We start from the raw sequence: 19,717 nt of genomic DNA, 5'->3' as shown, positions 1-19,717 counted from the left end.
CTGCCTGGTATTTCATCACAAGCCTAACGGTGTTTGTTGTGGGTTCTCCAGCTCCTCTAGTCAAGTGATAGCATGAGAATTTCAGTTCTCATTTAATTAAGTATGTTTCCAGTGCTTGTGGGGCTTGAAAGGGGGCCTGTTGGCTCTCTGAAGACTCAAAGGACTGCATTGTTTAGGTGTTTTTAAAGTCATTTAATGGGAGTCAGATATCCAAATCCCTTTAAAAATTTAGAAGAGGAAAGAGACAACAAGTAAAAACAAACCCATGTTGTATCACAAGTGCTGATGATTTTTATGCCCATTGCATGAGGTAGGCTCTGCCTTGGCATTTTGAAGCAGTGGGGACTGGTAAATGTGGCCGTGCATCTATCAGCTCCAGCCCATTAATTGGGATTACGGTGGGAAAAAATCCTTATTCCTTTCCAGTTTAAAGAACAGTTGCTTGGGAGAAAAACTCAAACCTTCCTGACACTTTCAGGAGTAGTCATCATCATCATCATCATCAGAGCCATCTCCATGCAGATGGGATTTCCTAAAGCAGCTGATGTTAGCTGCACGGACATCAGGCTGATGTCAGATGCTTGTAAGCATCAGGATCCTTCAGTATTTTGCTGATTTTAAGCACCGAGCCTAAACTTCATTTAAATTTCAACCTGCTTTAATTAAAGAGCACGACAAGTTCATCTAAGTGAAGCTCAGCCTTATTCAAGTGTTCTGAAGTCATACCTTTTTATTAGGGCAACATGGGAATCCTCTGTTCGAATGGGCTTTAGAATTAGAGTCAGGTTTTGTTGGATATTTTATACACTGCTGAAAGCATGACTTTGTTTTGTGTCCTCATATCATAAAGGACCCAGCTGACCTGCTAGAGCATTCTCTATCTCTTAAGCCAACACAAAATTATTTCTTACTGTATATTTGCTTATTCTGAATACTGCCCTGTTATATATATATTCCAAGAAACCAGGAATTCCTACAAGATGCAGCTCCACAACTTAATGGACCTCCCTATCAGGAGATTACTTCTGCTACCGCTTAAATGTTTCCTTTCTTATTTCCCTCCCTTCATTTCTGGGTGTACTGCTTTGTTTAAACATGAATAATTCCTCTCCTCTTGGAGGGACTGTGCCCTTCAGATCACTGCATTGTTCTCACCACTTCGTCACTGCTTGGCCAAGCCACTTATATTTTCTCCTCTTTTCTCCCAAAGTCAAATGAGTTTTTTCACATAATAGTGATTACGGTAAATGAGGTTTAGCTCTATAAGACTCATTCACCCAGCACTGAAATTAAGCTACCTCTATAGCAGAATGCAGCCATCAGTCACTAGATGCAAAAGCTTGAAAATGTTTAACTTCCAACTAAAAAAATCAAGCTTTCTGTACGTCTGTACAAAAAGGAGGGGCTGGGGTTTTAGGTGATGAAGAGACCAATATGGTTCTGAACTTTGAGGTTCACAGAACAAGGAGCTCAAAACTTCCCAGGCACAACCAATTTTACTTGCTAACTGCAGCTGCTGAGCTCATATCTCTGCAATATGAAAATTAGAAAAAATGTGGCTAGCTTATTGTAGCTCCCACCATGCAACCTTTCTGTGGCCAGATATGAGGAATAAGACAAAGAGAAATGCTGTGAGCATTCATTTACTCTTTCAGCTGCAGTAACATTGTCTGTAACCTCTGCTTTATGAGCCTGTCCTTTATTTGTGATGATAAAAAGAAGATAATGCTAGGTTAGTGTCTGATGGAAAAGGATCTGAATTTAAAGGAGTGTGTTCCTTGTAATGAAGCCCTGAGTGACCCGACCACATCCGTTACTCCTCTGACAGCAGCTGACAGTAGAAGTCCTCTACCTTGAGAGCATCCCCTGATGCAGGACACTGCCTCCAAACCTTAGCCTCAGCATCAGCAAAGTCAGAGGGTCCCTGTTAGGATCCCAGGTTCCTTCTGTGGGCAGCAGAAGTGCCAGGTTACCAGACCTGGTGGGCTACCAGACCCGGTGGGTTACCAGACCCAGCGGGGCTGGGTGCTGTCGGACAAGTGTCCTTTGCACCAAGGCATTGTCAAGGCTAATCCGGCCCACACAGACACTCTAATCCCTGGCCCCTCCACTGGGAGGACTGCCACGTGGCTCCTGCACACTGGTGGTGGCAGTGGGTCTGTGTCACACACACCCTTGCCAGTGAAACCCTGCGTTCCCCCTCTGGACACTGCAGACCCTGCAGTACTCGGGGTGGCTATGCACAAGCTGCCATTACAGATCCTCTGTGCTCTTCCACCTTCTCCCTAGACTCATTACCATGCCAGCTTGGTTCAGAGGGAAAGACAGGGAGAGTTTCACCACCAGTGACTTTGGCCAGGGTGTCCTTTGGGGAAATTCTCAAGCGAAGCCAGCGAGAGTGACTCAGAAAGCGCTGTTTGCATAACATTGATTTCTTCCGCCTGTGACACAGCCCCTGCCCGAGCTCGGCTGCCTTTGGCCAGGCTCAGGTCTTTGTCTGGAGATGTTATGTTTGCCTCCATGGAGATTCAGTTCGATCCTATCTCCCTGGTGTGGGCTAAAGCCCCTGCTGATGTTAAGCGGTCTAGCACCAGTTTTGAACCTTTTCCTTTCCTAGGTCTTGAACTCCATGGGAATTTTTTAGTAAGAAATCACGCTGAGCTCACTAAGGTAGCTAAATGCTGTTTGTTTCATTTCACAGACAGTACAGCAGCCTCCTCAGGAGTCCGTGTGACCTGCCCAAGATCAACCAGACAGTTCATGGCAGAACTGGTAAGAGAAATCTCATCTCATGATACACTATTCTTTGCTCTAAACCACAGGCCTGCCCATGGCCACTGAAATTGGCCACGTGCTCAACAACGTTTCGATGAGCAAGTATATTTCACTGGTCACTATAGCCTCGAATCAATGTTTGTGTCTTTTCACATGTATTTTTAAAAGTGTATCATTATTTGGGACTTTAAATAGGAATCATTAGGCAGTTGTTCTGTAGTGAAACAGAAATCATCTGCCCAAACCCAGCGCTTAACGCTGGAAATCAGTGTACACCCAGTACCTAAGAGAAGGCTGGAAAAAACCTCTAGTGTCTGGTGTGAGATAATATATCCCCTGAGCTCTGTTCCCTGCCCTGGGGCAATGGTCAGGTCTGCTCTGGGGAGCCCAAGGTCCAAAGTGTATCCCAAATGCTGAGTGAACTCGGCGCCGCTTTGGCTTTGGTTTGCCTTGGAGATGAAATAACTGGGAGTCCCTAGTACTGAACTCAGCCACGGGAGAGCTGGGGCAGAGGGACAAATTGTGGGGAGGTTGTTTTGCTTTGCCTTCCTGGAGCTGTGAGGAATTCATTAACCCAAGAGGAGCAGTAAATAATGCTTAAACTACAATGTCCATTGCATCACCTGCTGCGCAACTGCGGGTGTGTGTCCGTGATGTGCTCCGTCCTGTTCCTGCTAAAGTACATTGTCTAATTTAAAACATTTTTCTGGGGTGATTATTATCTCATGAAACCTGTGTTCTTAGGCTAACTGTACGTGCCGCAAAACAAAAGAAAAATGCTCATTAACATCTGCCCCCAAGTTCAGACTTGGGAGGCTGCTGCGAGGCTCACGGCGGCGCCTCGGTCTCGTTGAAATATTCTAACCTGAGTGACCAAAGATAACTCATTTATAGTCATATGACGGATGGAAAAATTTGGGGCTGGTGGGGTGCTCAAGAAGCAAGGAGCTCAAGTGATTTAAAATGAGCATTAATTGCTTGCTGAGGAATGAAAAGCCTGCGTCTCCGTTGCACGCATGGTGTACGTGTGTGTTTTCACACGTGTGTGTGGAGGTATCTGTGTGTATGTGCACTGTATGTGCACTGCACACACACAGTGGGTTTATACCAGGGAGTACCTGATGTGTGAAACTGGAGCAGGAAAGCTCCCAGTATAGAGAGAACTGCTCTGCCTTCCCCCTGTCAGTTCTGGTGCGCTTGGCTTACCAACTAGCATGCTCTCTAGACTTCTTTTTTAACCATAAATAAAGGAAAACTACCAGATAGCAGAAGACTTAATTTTTTTCCCGAATCCTGAAGAGGTACTTAAGTCACATATTTCACCAGTTTGTGTCTCGCCTTTATCTGCATGAGTTTGGTCTGCACAAGCTCCTGATAAACCTCAGCACTGAGTAACGCGTTGTCCCGAACTCCTCCTGATACTCTCTGAACAGTGCTGAGAGATCAGTGCAATGCAGCATTCAGATATCACAAAAAATAATTACTGGAAAACAGATTTCTTTGAAAGGCTTTAGGGGGACTCTAAAAATGGACTTGAAGACGCGTTGGTTTGTAGTCTCTCACCCGAGAGCCTTTTTTTTAACGTTAAACTAATCCCCGGAAAGAAAGAAAATAGAATGTAATTAAAACATTTTCAGAAAATCTTAGAAAACTAAAACTAGGGTTTTTTTCCCACATACTGGGAGATGTCCATTTTGAAGTGCAGTATTCACAGTCTTTCTGGGGATATAGATAACTTCTTCTATTTCTGTAAACGCCTCATTTATAGTCGCAGGATGTTAAACCTCTCCTGGATGTCCCTCTCACAGTTCTAGACATTGGGCCAATGCAGTTTTTGCTTTGGAAACTCCCCATTTTGCAGAAATACAAAGAAAGGTATTTCTAGAAGGTTGGTGTTAAAAACAGCATCTGTCTGAATCTGCTCGGAGTGTTAGAACAGCCCCAGTTCGTGAGCGTAGCGCAGGTCAGGGATGTGCTGTGTGTAAAGGACTGACCCAGTTCTCTGCCTGGATTTTGACAACGAGGGAGAGAAAAATGTGTATTTAAATTGTGAACTCAATCCTCTCTTTGTGCTGTGTGAGTTTTGTGAGCTGCAGTCACTAAAGCCACTGGGCTGATGAAGCTCACCCTCACCTCCGCGGCACCAGGATCAGGCCCTTATATTCTCACTATTTCCTATTCTGCTGCAATTTTTTTTTCCCAGTTGTCTGTCCTATTCTTCCGAATTTTTATGACCTCTGATATGATGGGCTCACTTCCTCGCAGATGTGAGTTTTGGAGAGCCCCACACAAAGGTGAATGGTGAGAAGTTGGAGCTGAATTTTTAAAAGGAATGGGGGAAAGACTTGATCATATGAAGCCCAAATGCTCTGGTGCCTTGGTGGCTCTGCACTAAAATGCTGTTGCAGTATGAATCGGATGTGGTGGGGCACAGCTGAGCCTCTTTAATACAATAAATACTTAGGTTATTATTATAATACTTAAATCTACGCGGCAGTGGTCCTTCCCAAAGCCTCTTACAGGGACAATCTGACCAGCCTGGGTTCCCACCTCCTTCTGAGGAGGATCAGTCCTCTTCTCCAGGGTGGGGAAACTGAGGCACAAACCCTCCCAAAGCCCTGCTGCTGCAAACTGGTAGCAAGGTGGGAGCCAAGCCCGGTGCCAAACATCCTTCTGCCCGGGACATTGCACCTTGGGCAGGCCTGGGGCTGAGCCCACGGGGAGGCTTGGTTTGGGTGCTGACACCCCTCGAGCTGTCCGGGGGGTGCGTGTGTGTGGGGTGCCTGGGTGCTGTCCCTCCAGAGAGCCCCCTCCTCTCAGGTCCTGCACCAGGAGCTGGATTCCTCCCAGGGATAGCTGGCTGTCCTTCTGCAGCTGCCTTTGTGAGGTGTCTGAATGTCAAACTGTTATTATTTCAGTACCTGACTGAGAGAGTAACAGAGACCTGGAGGTTTTTTAGGAGGGTGTATAATTAGCCGATCAGTATTATGTTACCCTGTTCATAACTTAATAACCATTTTAATACAGATGGCACACACAGGGATAATTTCCTAGGGTAGCCTAGCAGTATATTACAGAGACAGTGTGTCTGAGGGAATCTTTCTTAGCCAAGGTACATTCCAGTAGCTAATTCTACCTGCTGTTTTCAAGATGATTTGGGATAATTCCATATCATTTGCAAAATATTAAAACCCATTTATATAGAATGCCAGATTTAGAAATACACAGGCTGAGTTATTAGACATGTTTTGATAAATCTGCCATGAAAAGCGCAAGACAAAAAAGACCACTGCCTTCTCCCTGCTCTTTATTTTTTGATTCCCTTGCTATAAAAATGAAAACAAAAACACAAAAAAACCAAAACAAGCAAACAAAAAATACCTGGCTAAACTTGTTATATATCAAAAGAGCCAATATACAGACTGGTGGGGTTTGGGCTATGAGGACAGTACAGGAGCCTGCAGGTATATTTACATTTATTCGTGTGGGCAATGCTGTATATTTAGGATTGCCTGCAAAATTCCATGGGGTCTTACTCTGTCAGCGAGGTGTTCTGTGCCTGCCTATGTCCCCTTTGCAAATACCCCCGGGTTCCCCAGTTCCTAGAGACTGTGTTTCTGTGGGCAGAGCCGAGCTGTCTGCACACAGATGACACTGAAACAGCCTGGTTACTTCTCCCTCGGTGTCTGGGGGTGCTGTGCCCTGCCGAAGTGTGAAGGGGGAGATCTGGTGTGTTGCGCTGGGATGTGAACAGTACGAGGGCTTTGCAGTGTGTTAGTACTTGATTACATCTATCACCGGCCTTTTTCTCCTGCATCGATCCTTTTTCTTTCTTTTTTTTTTTTTTTTTTTTTTTTTCTTTCTTTTTTTTTTTTTTTTTTTTTTTTCCTGTCATACAGTTATTTTTGCCACCTCCAACCTCAGACCAAACCCGACTCCCTCCATCAACAAAAGTCTCACTCTAGCATCTGGGGGAGGAGATGATAGGAGGAGGGGGGAACGGTTCGCTCCTGCTGCCCCCCGAGCCCCTGCCGCAGGGGGTCCGGGGCAGCGCTCCCCAGCCATGGGCAGCCAGAGGCTGAGCCTTTCCTGCGGGCTGGGCGATGCGGAGCTGCCCGGGGAGCGGAGCGGAGGGAAGCGCATCCCTGCCCGGCCCTGCGCGGAGCCCTGCTCGCCCGCGGGCACGGCAGCTTTTCGGCTCAGAGCCCCGATAGACCCCGGGCAAGCTTGGCGGTCATGTACACCCCGCGCAGGGGATCGGAGGGAGAGGGGAAATCACCCCAGGGCCCCAGCATCCCCCAAACCTTCCGGCACCGCTCGGCATCTGCTCAGCAGCAGCCCCGGGGTTGGGCTCGGGGGGGCCCGGCTGCGGGCCGGAGGCTGCGGCTGGCTGGGTCTGACCCGGCCCGGGAAGGATCGGGACATTTGTGGGGTTTAGTGGGGCCGGACAGAGGCGACGGGGCCGCGGGCTTGCTCTTACCTGTTTATGGAGGAGACGCTGGGAACCGTGTCATTGTCGCAGATGCCCTCGGCCAGTAGCCTGTCCCGGATCTCCCAGGCGAACATGGTCGGGTTTTGTCTCTTGTACTCGGCGATTTTATCCACTACTTTGGGGGTCGCCACTTTGGGTTTGGAGCCGCCGATCACGCCGGGTTTGATGCTCCCCGTCTCATAATACCTGCACAAAGGAGGGTCAGTGTCCTGCCGCGGTGCCCGGCACAGCCCCCAGCCCCTCATCACCCTGCAGCCCCCCGCGGGCCCCGGCCCGCTGCAGCGGTTCGGCTGCGGCATGGATCGGCTCGGCGGGGCGCCCTTTCTCGCTCACGCTCTGCTTTTGTTTTTTTTTTCCTTTTCCTTTTTTGTTTTTTTTTTCCTTTTCCTTTTTTTTTTTTTTTCCTTTTTTGTCTTGTTTTGTTTTGTTTTGTGTGTGTGTGTGTGAGAAGCGAGGGGCTCTGGGCTCTTTGCTGCCTCCCCCTTGCCCCCCCCCCCCACACTCTTCCGGCCGGCGCTGCGGGACTGGGGGTTCGGGAGGGCAGGGGCACCCCCCACCTGACCTCTGGGGGTAATTCACACCGCGTTTGGCCGCTATCGGCTACCCCGGGTATTTATTTATTTCCCCTGCCGTTTGTTTATTTACCCGGATTGTTGCGAGTCGGGGGATTATTTCTGGTTGTTTGGGGGTTTTGGTGTTTTGGTTTTGTTGTTGTTGTTTTTGCCTTTTTGGTGTTGTTTTCTGTTTGGGGTTGGTTTTTTTTTTCTGTTGTTGTCGTTGTTGGGTTTGGGGTTTTTTTTGTTTTGTTTTGTTTCGTTTTTCTCTTTCCCGCCCCCCTCCACCCTCGCAAATCGTTTCTCTTCCCAGGAGTTTGCAAACACCGCCGGGGGGCTGGGGGGAGCCGGCTGGAGGAGGGGGCTCGGCGGGGTGGCACGGGGAGAGCCCGGTTCGGGCGGGAGCTGACACCGGAGCGGGGCAGGGGGATGCACCGTGACCACCCCAAGGGAGAGGGAAGGAGCTATCCCTTTCCTTACCTGCCCAGGATCTTGCTGACACAACCGTGGCTGACCCGCAGCTGCCTGGAAATGTCACAGGGTCGCACCCCCTGGTGAGCTAGCTCCACTATCCTTTGTCTCACCACGTCAGGTAGGGGCCTGCCGTTCACAAACACCCCCCCGAGCTGGTTCACACCCCCGTGCCCTGCTGGGGAAAGAGAAATAAAAAAAAAAAAAAAGAAACACAACCCACGCACACCAGAAAGACACCGTTAGTCGCGGGTTCTTGGCCACTCGTACAGCAGCAACATCTCCAGTCACCACAGATGGATGGAGGGGATGGCGAGGGGTCGGGAGGGGGGCAAGGCGTGGGAGAGAGAAGAGGAAAAAAGGAGAAAGAGAAAAAGAAAAGGGGGAGGAGGAAGAAAAACGAGTGAGGGGGGGAAAAAAAAGATAATGAGGGAAAGAAAAAGGAAAAAAAAAAGATAACGAGAGAAAGAAAAAAAGAGACAAGGAAAGATACAGAGAGAATAAAAGATAAAGATAGAAAAGGAAAGAAAGATGGAAAATATCGGGAGAGAGAGAAAGAAATAAAGAAGGAAAAAATAAAGAAAGATAAGGGAACGGAAGAGAGAAAGAGACAGGAGGAGAGGCAGGGAGGAAGGCGAAGGCAGAGTGGATTTTCCCGAGGCGGAGGCTCGCCGAGGACTGTCCCCCTCGATCTCCGTCTCCCTCCCCGGGCCGGGGAGCACATCTCCCGCCCGCCCTCCCCTCCCGACACGCCGACCCGGCGGCTCCTCGGGGCCATTGTGGTGGGTGGGTGGGTGGGTGGGCGAGGATGGAGGCGAAGCCCGCTCCGGCTCCTCTGCCCGGAGTTGGGGAGAGATGCGCTCCCGAACTCCCGAGCTCGGCTGCCGAGCAGCTCCGGGCCGACCCTGCCGCAGTTCTCCTTCTCTCTGCTCTTGGGTTTTTCCTCTTTCCTTTAATTTTCCTTCCACGATTTTCTATCACATTGTCAATTACGGTTCCTGGCCAACCCCGCCCTCCCTCACCCCGCGGCGTGTCCCCCATGCAATGCGTCCGCTCCCGTTATTTTCGGATGCGAGTTGAAGGGGGTTCAGAGAGGAAAAAGAGAAAGGGAAAGAAATGCAGTGAGGAAAAGGGAGGGAGAAAGAAATAAAATATTTTGTGTCCCGCGGTCAGTGTTCGTTTACAGACAGACTCTCTCTCTCCTCAGATTTCGATCTTTGAAGGAAAAATCCTCCAGTAAGGGGGAAAAAATATGTATCTATATCTAACCGGGTTGTACAGTTCTGTCTTTTTTTCCCCCACACAAGTGTAATTCAGAGGGAACTTAAACCGCTCCGTTTTCCTCTGTTTCCCCTTTCCACGCCGTCTCTCGGATAAGATTGCTAGGATGGCTTTTTCCCGATCTTTCTCCCTTTCGAGAAACAACTTGGGATAAAAATAAGCATGCACCTGCTTGCTTGTCTCCTGAGGGGCAGGAGACACAGAGTGACGGGAAATAATCTCAGCAAGACAGGCGGTGGTCAGCCGCCTGCCCCCGGGGTGGGCTGCCCGGAGCCGGGAGCGGTTCCCGCTGGCTGCCGGGGCAGAGCTCTGCTACCTGCGTGTCTCTATCTCCGGAATACGCGGTGATAGAGCTGTGGAGTGCACACTGTATTAAACCTTTCCCTTCGCACAGCCCTAACCTCCTGTATCTTCCTCGCCGAGAGATCTTAGTTCGTTTTGCAGTTTACTGAAAAATGATCTGTTTGTGTTTTCGCTGGGGGTTTTTTGTTGTTGTTGTGGTTCTATTTTTTTTTTTATTATTTTTTTTTCCCCCTGCTTCTGACACTGACTTATTGGCTCTGAACTTAGTGGAAACTCTCATTGCCCTGCGATCGATCCAAGTCCTTTCGCACAAATAGAGTTTTTTCCATCTCCCCCACCCCTTCACTAACACCTCCACATCCCTCCCCGCCGCCTCGGCCAGGGCGCCGGCTGCCTTCCCCGGCCCTTCCCCGAGGAGACGGGCTTGTCTGTTGCATTCTTTTGTTAGCCTTTCTCGAAAAATATTTCGGGGTTCAGAGGGGAGAGGGGGTGTATTTATCTTCCCCAATAAACCCCGCGGGTCTCTGTTGCCGTGTGTTTTCTTCAATTGTTCAGCATCCCTCCCGCACATGTTGCCTCTAAAGTTACAAGACAGCAATTTCTTCGGCAACTCCATGATAAATAATTCAAGGCACCTTTTATAACTCGCATTACCGAGTATTAAAAGGCAACAGATGCAAAAAAGATTAAAAATTAATAATTCAAATTATCGCGGCCGGGTATTTTTTTCACGAGTTTGTTTTGCCTCTGCCCCGTGCTTTTGTAAGGTGATTTCTCTCGGAGCAGGGAGATATTTACGTGTATTTATCTGCAGATAAATGCCGGAGCCTGTGCATTCAATCACCCGGCGAGCCGTGCAGCTTTCGTACGGATCGTGTTTTGCTGTCTCCGTGCGGCAGAAGCCCGTGCCCATAGCTGTTCATTGCTTACACGTATCTAGGTCTGTAGCTCTAGAAATACATTTTAGGCAACAAACCAAATGCTGATCTTTTAAATTTTTTTTCCCTAATTTTGCGAAACTCACTGGAGGGGTTTTTTTTCTTAGGAAAAAAAAAAATTCCATGGGCAGCGAAATGCCTCTGAGGGCTGCGGGCATGCTCCGTGCCGTACCGCGGGCACAGCCACTGCCATCGCCTCTGGGAGACGTTCGCAGCATTGAAGAATTAAAATAATAATAATATGTATACATATATAACGTCCAAGGTACGGACTATTTGCAGTTAAAGGCGTTCGAAAATTAAACCCTGCATTTTAAGCCAATGCATTTTCGAAATCATTCCAGTGGAAGCAGGCAGGAAGCCACCTACATCTCCGTTTGGGGCTCTGCTCATGCTCATGGGACTGTGTTTCTGCGCCCTCGTTCTCAACGCAAAATTGGTTTGGTTTTTTTGTTTTTTTTTTTGTTTTTTTGTTTTTTAACTCTGAGCGTTTCTATTTTATCTCTTTTCGGTTTGTTTATATGCAGCGGGCAGGGCGTGTCCACAAAAGTTTCGGTGTCAAAAGTTACAAATTGCTCTTAATTATTCATTTCCTGACTCGAGATGCTCTCAATCCAGGCTTCCTGTTCATATTATTTTTTTTCTTTCTTTCATTGGAATCTCGTAATTATTTTCCCTTCGTGCGGTGAAATTAAAATCCCTGAAAATACCTTCTGACAGTCCCTGGTAAAAGGCTCTTTTGGCTTTCCTCCGTCCCCCCTCTTCTACAGAGGCTCTTTAAAGTGAAAATACATCGCTAAGGCACTCTCCTCCATGCCAGAGATGCATTTAAAATAAACACCGGGGATCTAGTAAATAAACCAGGAATGATCGCGACTTCTTGGGAGCCTTCGAAGCCGCCAGATCTGCCGGCCATACAGATTGTCCTATTTTATTTTATTTTTTTCCCGCAGTCCAACCTTTCACCAAAACGAACAAAAACCAAAACACAGAACTGCCACCGACCAAACCGCCACCAGTTTGAAACTGGCGTCTCCCCTCTCTTGCAGCTGAAATCCCAAATCAAAGCAAACAGGATCAGGTGGCGGGGGGGAACTGGGGGGCAGGGACAGGGACAGGGACAGGGCCCGGCCTGGGGAGCTGAGATGAGTCGGAATAAACTCACGTTCGCCTGCGGGGCGATGGGGCAAGTGGAGGGGAGGTCTGGTTCGGGGGGTGCACACACAGCAAGCAGCACAGGCACAGCCGCACGGAGCCCCCAGCCCCCCGGGACGGGGGTCCTGGCCCCCGCCCCGCCGCCGGCACCTATCCCTGAGCCCCTCCGGGCCCAGGGCTGCCTGAAACCCTCGCTCCGGTGTCCGTCCTGCCTTCGGAACGCTGCTCTGCGCTTGTTTTGTCCAGGGGAGGGGAGGCTGGCGGTGAAAGGATGTAGCCGGAGGGGGATCAGGTGAGGAGGAATGGTTGGGGAAGGAGGAATGGAGGGATGAGAAAGAGAGAGCATCGGGAGGAGCCGGGCTCCAGTACTCACGGTGCATTGCTGAGAAGGGGTCTGCCTTGCAGTGCATATCCATGGGGAGGCAAAGGAAGGGGAAGAAATCGGCTGAAGCCGCCGTGTCGCCTCTAAAACTCAACTTCAGGACTTAGGGGAGAAAAAAATTACAAAAAAAAAGAAAAAAAAAAAAAAGAAAAAAAAGGAACAACCAAAACACAAAAACAAAAAAAACCAAAGCAAACAAACAAAAAAATTAAAAATAAAATTTAAAAATTAAAAAAAAAAAAAAAAAAAGCGGAGAGGAGGGGATCGGCGGGGTGCGCTGGCCCCCCTGCCCGACCGAGCGGGGTGCGAAGTACTTTCCGGGGGGCTGTGGGGGGCCGGTGCGGCGGAGTCAGCAGCGCCGGTGTGAGCGGGGGGCTGGCGGCGCCGGGGGGCAGGCGGATGTCATGGCTGGGGGGCTCCGAGCATCCCCGGGATGCGGCGGGGAGGGGGTGCCGGAGCAAGGTGCGGCCAGGCGGCAGAAGGCGCAGGAGGACGCGGCTCTCCCTCCTCCTCCTCCTCCTCCTCCTCCGGCGGTCCGGGGTTAGTTCATTTAAGTTCAAAGCGGAGTAGCAATCCCCGGGAAAGCTGCGGGCGGGCGCGCCCCCTCCTCTCTCTCTCTCGGCCGGGCGGAGGATCCGGCACCCGGCGGACTTTTCGCCCGAGGTGGGAAGTGGTTGCGAGGAGCCGGGGCCGGAGACTGGAGCCTCCGCTCCCGGTGTGTGTCTCTCTAAAAGCCGCAGCGCCCTCAGCCCCCCGCCCGCCTCCCCGGAGATGGATGACTTGTCAGACAAAGGCAATAGATTCCGACACTCTCTGATTCGCCAGCGCGCCGAGCCGAGCGCGGCCAGGAGAGGAGAGGAGAGGGGAGAGGAGAGGAGAGAGGAGAGGAAAAGAGAAGAGGAGGGCCGGGCCGGCCAGCAGAGGGGGGGGGGGTGCTGCAGCCTGTGGGACCCGGCACAGGGGGAGCCCCGGCCCTGCGCTCCGGAGCGCCCCGGGACCGGCCCTGGGGGGGGGAGGACACCCCAGCCCTGCTTTGTTGTCACTTGTGGCTCTGGGTCCTCAACTCCCGTATTTATTTGAGACAGGCAGGCACACGGGGGTTGGTGGTTTCGTCTCCCTTCTCACGCCCAACGCGGGGTTTTTTTGTGGTGTTTTTTGTGGTGGTTTTTTTTTTTTTTTTTTCCGGGGGAGTTTACTCGGGGTGAAACAGGCCGGGGGGAGGGGGGGTTCGGTACACACCAGGCTGGACTGGGGGGCGGCTGGGGGCGGGAGAAGAAGGGAGAAAGGAGGTGAGGAAAGAAAGATAAAGGGAGCAGGAGAGCGATCAAGAGAGCAGAGAGATACAGAGGGAAAGATGTAAGCAAGAAAAGAAAAAAAAAATGAAGTGAGGAAGACTGAGAGAAAGAAGGAAAGAGCTTCCTGCTCCTCTCCGAGCCAGGAGGCTGGGCCCACTTCAGGCACTGAAAAGTTTCCCCTCACCGCATTTGGGGAAATACCAGCAAATCCAGCACATCCCGCTCCCCACACTGCCTCCGCGCCTTTCTTTTTAGTGCTAGTATGGGATGTCAGAATTATTTCAGAAACAAGTCTACGGCTAAAAGAGACGCGGCTTTGACCTAGCCGAGCAACAACAGAGAGCAAGGGAGAAACTCCTTCCCGGCGTAATAACTGGGGGTAAAAATGCAAGGTAGAGATTGCCGTGAGCTCAGTTTTCATTTTCAGGCATTATCATCACCTGAATATGTACTTTCTGCTGCCGCTCTTTTTCTCCTTCATCCTGCCCCATCCCTCACGAAGCATCTTCTTTGTTTTCTAACTGCTTTAAGTAAAGAATCTCCGAGAGATCTTTATGAAATATTTTGCACTGTCTCATAAATCATTTTGGCACTTCAGCTGATGTTTTATCTTTCTCTCCCCCCCCCCCCCTACCCTCCCCACTCTCTCTCTCGTTTCCCTTGTGTGCAAAAAGAGTGGCTTGGAAAAAAGAAATTTTTTTTTCTTTTCTTTTTTTTCTTTCTCCTTTTTTTGCCACCACCGCCTCTTTCCCGCAGAGCCAGCGCTCGGCCCCCGGGGCTGCGCGGCGGGGCTCGCGGTGGGCACAGCTGGCGGGCAGCCCCCCGCGCAGGATGCGCGTCCCGACGGAGGGTCGGGGGGGGACTCCGCGCTGCCCTCTCCACACCCGCGGCCGCTGCCCCGGCCTGGGAGTGAAGCTCCCCCTCCTCCTCTTCCTCCTTCCCGCACGGGGAACTCCCGAAGTTTCTGAGCGTCGGGCAGCCCCTCCGCCGGGCCGGGAGTGTCCCCCTCGCCGCCCCGTGCCCACCCTCCGCATCCCTTTATCAGCCGCTCCCCCCGCCCGCCCCGGGGGGAGGAGGGGGCTGCAGGTGCGGGGGGCGGCAGCGCTCCCCGCCGCGGCCCCTAGATGGTGCCCGCCGGTCGGCTTGGTGGCTGCGGGAGGGGCGGCGGGAGCGGGCCGGACCGGAGCGGTCCCCGGACCCAAACACGCACCTGCTGGCGGGGGACCGGAGGTTACGGATACCCCTACTCCCCCCTCCCAGCGCCTCCGCTCTCTGGGAACTTCCTGGTCTCCTCCCTTCATTATCGCTTGGGGAGTTCATTTTCTCTCTCCCAGAGATGCTCTGGGCCTTTATCACTGTGATAACAGCTTGGTGGAGGGGCCGGGGCGTCGGGACCCCAATGCTACCAAGAATAATGTATTTTGCAGTAATTTCTCCACTCTCCTATTGCTGCTCCCCCATCTCAGCGAGGAGAGAGACGGTAATAAGAGACTGGAGAAAGAGACCCTGAGCCCTCTGCAAAACGGAGCCTGGGTCCCACGGCACGGAGGTGGCCCGTGTAAAGGGACCTGATCCTGTCAAAATAAAGCTGCCTGATCGGAAAGGAGAGGAGGGAAGGGAAGGGAAAAGCGAAGAAAAGAAAATGTAAACCAGAAGAAACTATAAAAGAAAATAAGAAAAAAGAAGAAGGAAAAATTTCCAGCCTGCTGTCCCCTTCCCCCACCACACATACCACAATATCACCTGGTGCCCCTTCCCACACCAGACTTCCTGGAAGAATTGCTTTGTCAACATTTAAATCCAACCAACAATTTCTGTCTGCCCAGATAGAAAACACCGGCCTGTCCCCGGGACTGGGCACGGCATGTGTCCTGAGGGGCTGAGACCACTGCTCTCTCCCCACTCCCACGGCTCTGCACGCATTTCCCCAGCCTTGTGCCCCTTCACCAGCCCTGGGGGCTTTTTCTCCCCGTCCCACTTCAAATGAGCCTTTCCTTTTCCCTTTTCCCTTTTCCCTTTTCCCTTTTCCCTTTTCCCTTTTCCCTTTTCCCTTTTCCCTTTTTTTTCCCCTTTCCTTTCCTTTCCTTTCCTTTCCTTTCCTCTCCTTTCCTTTCCTTTTCTTTCCTTTCCTCTCCTTTCCTTTCCTTTCTTTTCCTTTCCTTTCCTTTCCTTTCCTTTCCTTTCCTTTCCTTTCCTTCTTTCTCTGTCTCGCATCCTTTCTTCCTCCCTTTTCTTTTATTTCTTTTTCTCAAAGAGGATCTCAAAGAGGATCTGAGGATCTCTTCCTACTTCGTCAACCCACCCGCCCTCCACCCCCCAGCTAGAAACATTTACACATCAAAAGAGGCGCCCGCCTCTCTGCGGAAATTTCAAGAAAAATAAACTTTTGGGGGGAGCTGCGGTGATGCCTATCTTTGGGTCTGCTTCATTAGCCGCCTTTCCCCAGCTGATCAGCCCGAAATCTTCTCCATCGATCCTATTTCCCACCCCCAACCCCAATACACATGATGGCGAGGGGCCGGTCAGCCGCCTCCGGACTTGTTTCTCCTTCTCCCTTGGCTTCGCCAGCTCCTCAGCCTTGTTTGCAGAGCCAGGACTTGCGCCCACCTCGTCTCCCAGTTCCTACACTGGAAACCAGTGCGAGGCGACCCATGGCTGGCGGGACAGCCGGCTCTGGGGGACACAAGTTCAGTGTTTGCACTGCCTTGGGATGCTGCCCGCTCCTCGCTGCCCCTTTCCTCCCCTGGCCAAGGGATTTCAGCAAACGCCTTGGTAGTTTGGAGGTGGTGCTGCCCAGCACCAGGTCGATTCATCTAGAGGCTAAATCTGCGCTGCCCTCCTATATGGTTTTGTGGGTTTTTTGGGTTTTTGTTTTTTTGTTTTTTTGTTTTTGTTGTTTTGGTTTTTTTTGTTTGCTTGCTTTTTTTTGTTTTTGTTTTTTTTGTTTGTTTTTTTTGTTGTTGTTTTGTTTTTGTTTGTTTGTTTGTTTGTTTTTTGTGGTTTTTTTTTTGTTGGGTTTTTTTTTCCTTACCTGCCACAGCTAGTTTAACCTCGCCCTGGGAAGTCGGGGGTGAAATCTCTGTTGTTCTGATACAGAACACCACCACCAGAAAGCGCGGGGATGTGAACATTTAAGGGACAGAGTCAGCGTGTGTATGAGAGGGGCTTTAAGGGAGGGGATGCTTTGATCGACAAAAACCTTCCCCGGCGACTTTCGGGGTGCCTTTGTCTGAGGACAGTGTGATTTCTGTCCTGAGGAGACATCCCTCTGCCTCTCCCCGGGAAGCACCCGGGGGAAGGGCTCTGCAGCCCGGGGACACCCACAGCCCTTCTCTGGAGGGGTTCTGGGGTCCCATCTTCCCCAGGACGCGGGGGGAAAGGGCGATGGGGCAGCAGCGTGGAGAGGTGGGAGCGGGTTCAAAGCTGGCTGGGAGGTTATCCCCGGGCCAGGCAGGGCAAGGGGCGGACAGAGGAGGCCTTGCCGCCCTCCTCTGCTCTCCCAGGCGCTGGAGAGGTTGCTCTTGCTGGCCGAGTTTAACAAATAAACGCAAAGTTAGGTTTTTAAAGGAACAATTAATAAGAAAGAGGGAGTGAAAAGAATAAAAGACCCTCATCCTTCCCCTCCCCCTGTGTCTCCGAGCCCCTCTCCCCCTCTCTCTCCCTCTAAGCACCTCTGGTCACGTTGGAGGATGAGTTTTTGGAGAGCTTCTGGTACAATATGGAGCACCACGGGCTGCAATTTCACACTCCACAGCACATTTCCCCTAAAGCTACTTTCTTTTTTTTTCTTTCTTTCTTTTTTTTTTTTTTTTCTTTTTTTTTTTTCCTCATCTAAGACCCCCTCTCATGTCTCCCCCTCTCTCTTTCTCTCGCTCTTTTGTGAGCCATGGGTGGGTTGCATGTCTGGGGGGCGCCGGGGCCGCTCGGACGGGCCCTGCCAGCGGGGCGGGTGCGTGTGTGCGCCGGGGGGCCGCGCTCCCCCCCTTCGCCCTGCCTGCTGCTGGCTTTTCCCTTCTCTGCATTTGTTTGCCCTGAATGGTAATAGCCCACGTGTGCTGCTCTTTATTCAGTCACCGCCACTTTAACCTCTCCTCTTTACAAGAGAGCGTTTGCCACAAAAACGAGACAAGCCGGAGACCTTTTACAGCCTCATTGAGGGGGGAAAAAAAAAAAAAAGAAGAAAAAGAAAAAAAAAAAAAAAAAGAGGGAAGAAAGAAAAAAAAAAAAAAAAAAAAAAAAGAAAGAAAGAGGTGGGGGAAAAGCCAACAATGTGAAGAGACACTTCTGCAACAAAGCCGCCTCTTAGCGCACCGGGCCGGCCGGAGCTGGTGCGAGTCTCCAAGCCTCTCGGGCCACAGACATGTGGGGAGGGGGGCGGCCTGGCTGCCTGCAGCCCCCCCTGCTCCCTTCCCCAGGCAGGAGCGGGCACACGGCTCCCGGACCGCCCCTTCCTGGGGTTCCCCAGCCACGCACCCGGCTGCGGGTGGGGACCCCGGGTCTGGCTCCTGCCGAGCCCCCTCGCCACAAGCCCCTGCTGCTCCGTCTCCCGGAGCCCCTCTGCCCCTCTGCTCCTCCGCCTGCTGCTCTGTCTCTGCCCTGGGGGTGGGGGTTAGGCCGGGGGGGTCCATGCTGCCCCTCTGACCCAAAGGAGCTGGCCCAGATGTGAACCCTCCTGTCCCAGCTGCCTCTTCTCTTCGCCCTGGGCTGCTGCTGGGGGAGAGGCGTGGGAGCCCCCCTCTGCTGCCTCCTCCCCCACACTGGAGATGTCTTTTTTTTTTTTTTTTTTTTTTGTCCTCCTCTAATTTCTCCATAAAACTCCCGATGAGTGAATTAGACGCTTATTAAAGTCTCCTTTTAATCAGCAGTAATGGGAGACCCTCCCTCCCTCTCGCTGCCCGTCCAAGGTTAGTTTGCCTCCGGGCCATTTGCAAATGTTAGGATTTACAGTTATCACACGCAAAAACATTTATATAACCCCTAACTATAATACACCCATAAAAACGGGGAGGGAGAGAAAACTGCTGCGGATCAGCGAAAAAAACCCTATGGCTTGCCCATTAAAGTCCCCAGAAAGGGTAATTCCAGCAGTCAGAGGGGCCAAAGTGTGGTAATGAGTGCCTGGGATTCGCAGCTCCAAAAACGAAGGCACAAAGAGACCTGCTGGGCAGAGAGGGGCGGCCGCAGCGCTCGGCTCCCTCGGCGGGGCCGGCGGGGAAGTTCTGAGTTCTTCGCACATGCATTAGAAAGTGATAGATACCCCTCGAGACTTTACCTCTTCTTTCCTTCTTTCTCCCCTCGTCTCTCCTCCCCTATTTCACTATTTCTTCCTGTCTTCTATTCCGTCTCCTTTTCTCTCCTTCTTTCTTTCATTTAATCTTTCTTTCATTTAATCTTTCCTTACCTTCCTTCCTTTCTCTCTTTTTCTTTCTCTCTTTTTCTTTCTCTCTTTCTTTCTTTCTTTCTTTCTTTCTTTCTTTCTTTCTTTCTTTCTTTCTTTCTTTCTTTCTTTCTTTCTTTCTTTCTTCTTTCTTTCTTTCTTTCTTTCTTTCTTTCTTTCTTCTTTCTTTCTTTCTTTCTTTCTCTTTCTTTCTTTCTTTCTTTCTTCTTCTTTCTTTCTTTCTTTCTTTCTTTCTTTCTTTCTTTCTTTCTTTCTTTCTTTCTTTCTTTCTTTCTTTCTTTCTTTCTTTCTTTCTTTCTTTCTTTCTTTCTTTCTTCTCTCTCTCTCTTTTCCTTCCTTCCTTCCTTCCTTCCTTCCTTCCTTCCTTCCTTCCTTCCTTCCTTCCTTCCTTCCTTCCTTCCTTCCTTCCTTCCTTCCTTCCTTCCTTCCTTCCTTCCTTCCTTCCTTCCTTCCTTCCTTCCTTCCTTCCTTCCTTCCTTCCTTCCTTCCTTCCTTCCTACCTCCCTCCCTCCCTCCCTCCCTCCCTCCCTTCCTCCCTTCCTCCCTTCCTCCCTTCCTCCTTTCCTTTCCTTTCCTTTCCTTTCCTTTCCTTTCCTTTCCTTTCCTTTCCTTTCCTTTCCTTTCCTTTCCTTTCCTTTCCTTTCCTTTCCTTTCCTTTCCTTTCCTTTCCTTA

At 50.7% G+C, this 19,717-nt stretch overlaps 1 protein-coding gene across 9 annotated transcripts in view; it reads right to left on the bottom strand.

The window, feature by feature from the left end:
* PAX2 (paired box 2) overlaps nucleotides 1–19,717 on the bottom strand; it is an 87,006-nt gene that overhangs the window by 63,903 nt on the left and 3,386 nt on the right. For 2 of the 9 annotated variants that reach the window (XM_071748117.1, XM_071748123.1), the window contains exons 1-3: nucleotides 12,343–13,515; nucleotides 8,302–8,470; nucleotides 7,256–7,453 (exon numbers count right to left, since the gene is read on the bottom strand). In XM_071748117.1, coding sequence (XP_071604218.1) covers nucleotides 7,256–7,453; nucleotides 8,302–8,470; nucleotides 12,343–12,385 — 410 coding nt within the window. In that variant the 5' untranslated portion in view covers nucleotides 12,386–13,515. Of the gene's footprint in view, nucleotides 1–7,255; nucleotides 7,454–8,301; nucleotides 8,471–12,342; nucleotides 13,516–19,717 lie in introns of those variants that run through there. The other 7 variants (XM_071748121.1, XM_071748124.1, XM_071748118.1 and 4 more) reach the window with 6 other exon arrangements.

The sequence above is a fragment of the Heliangelus exortis genome, chromosome 7 (assembly GCF_036169615.1).
Source record: "Heliangelus exortis chromosome 7, bHelExo1.hap1, whole genome shotgun sequence".
NCBI lineage: Eukaryota > Metazoa > Chordata > Aves > Apodiformes > Trochilidae > Heliangelus > Heliangelus exortis.
Note: the sequence above shows the minus strand (reverse complement) of the source record. Positions and strands in the feature narration are given on the sequence as shown.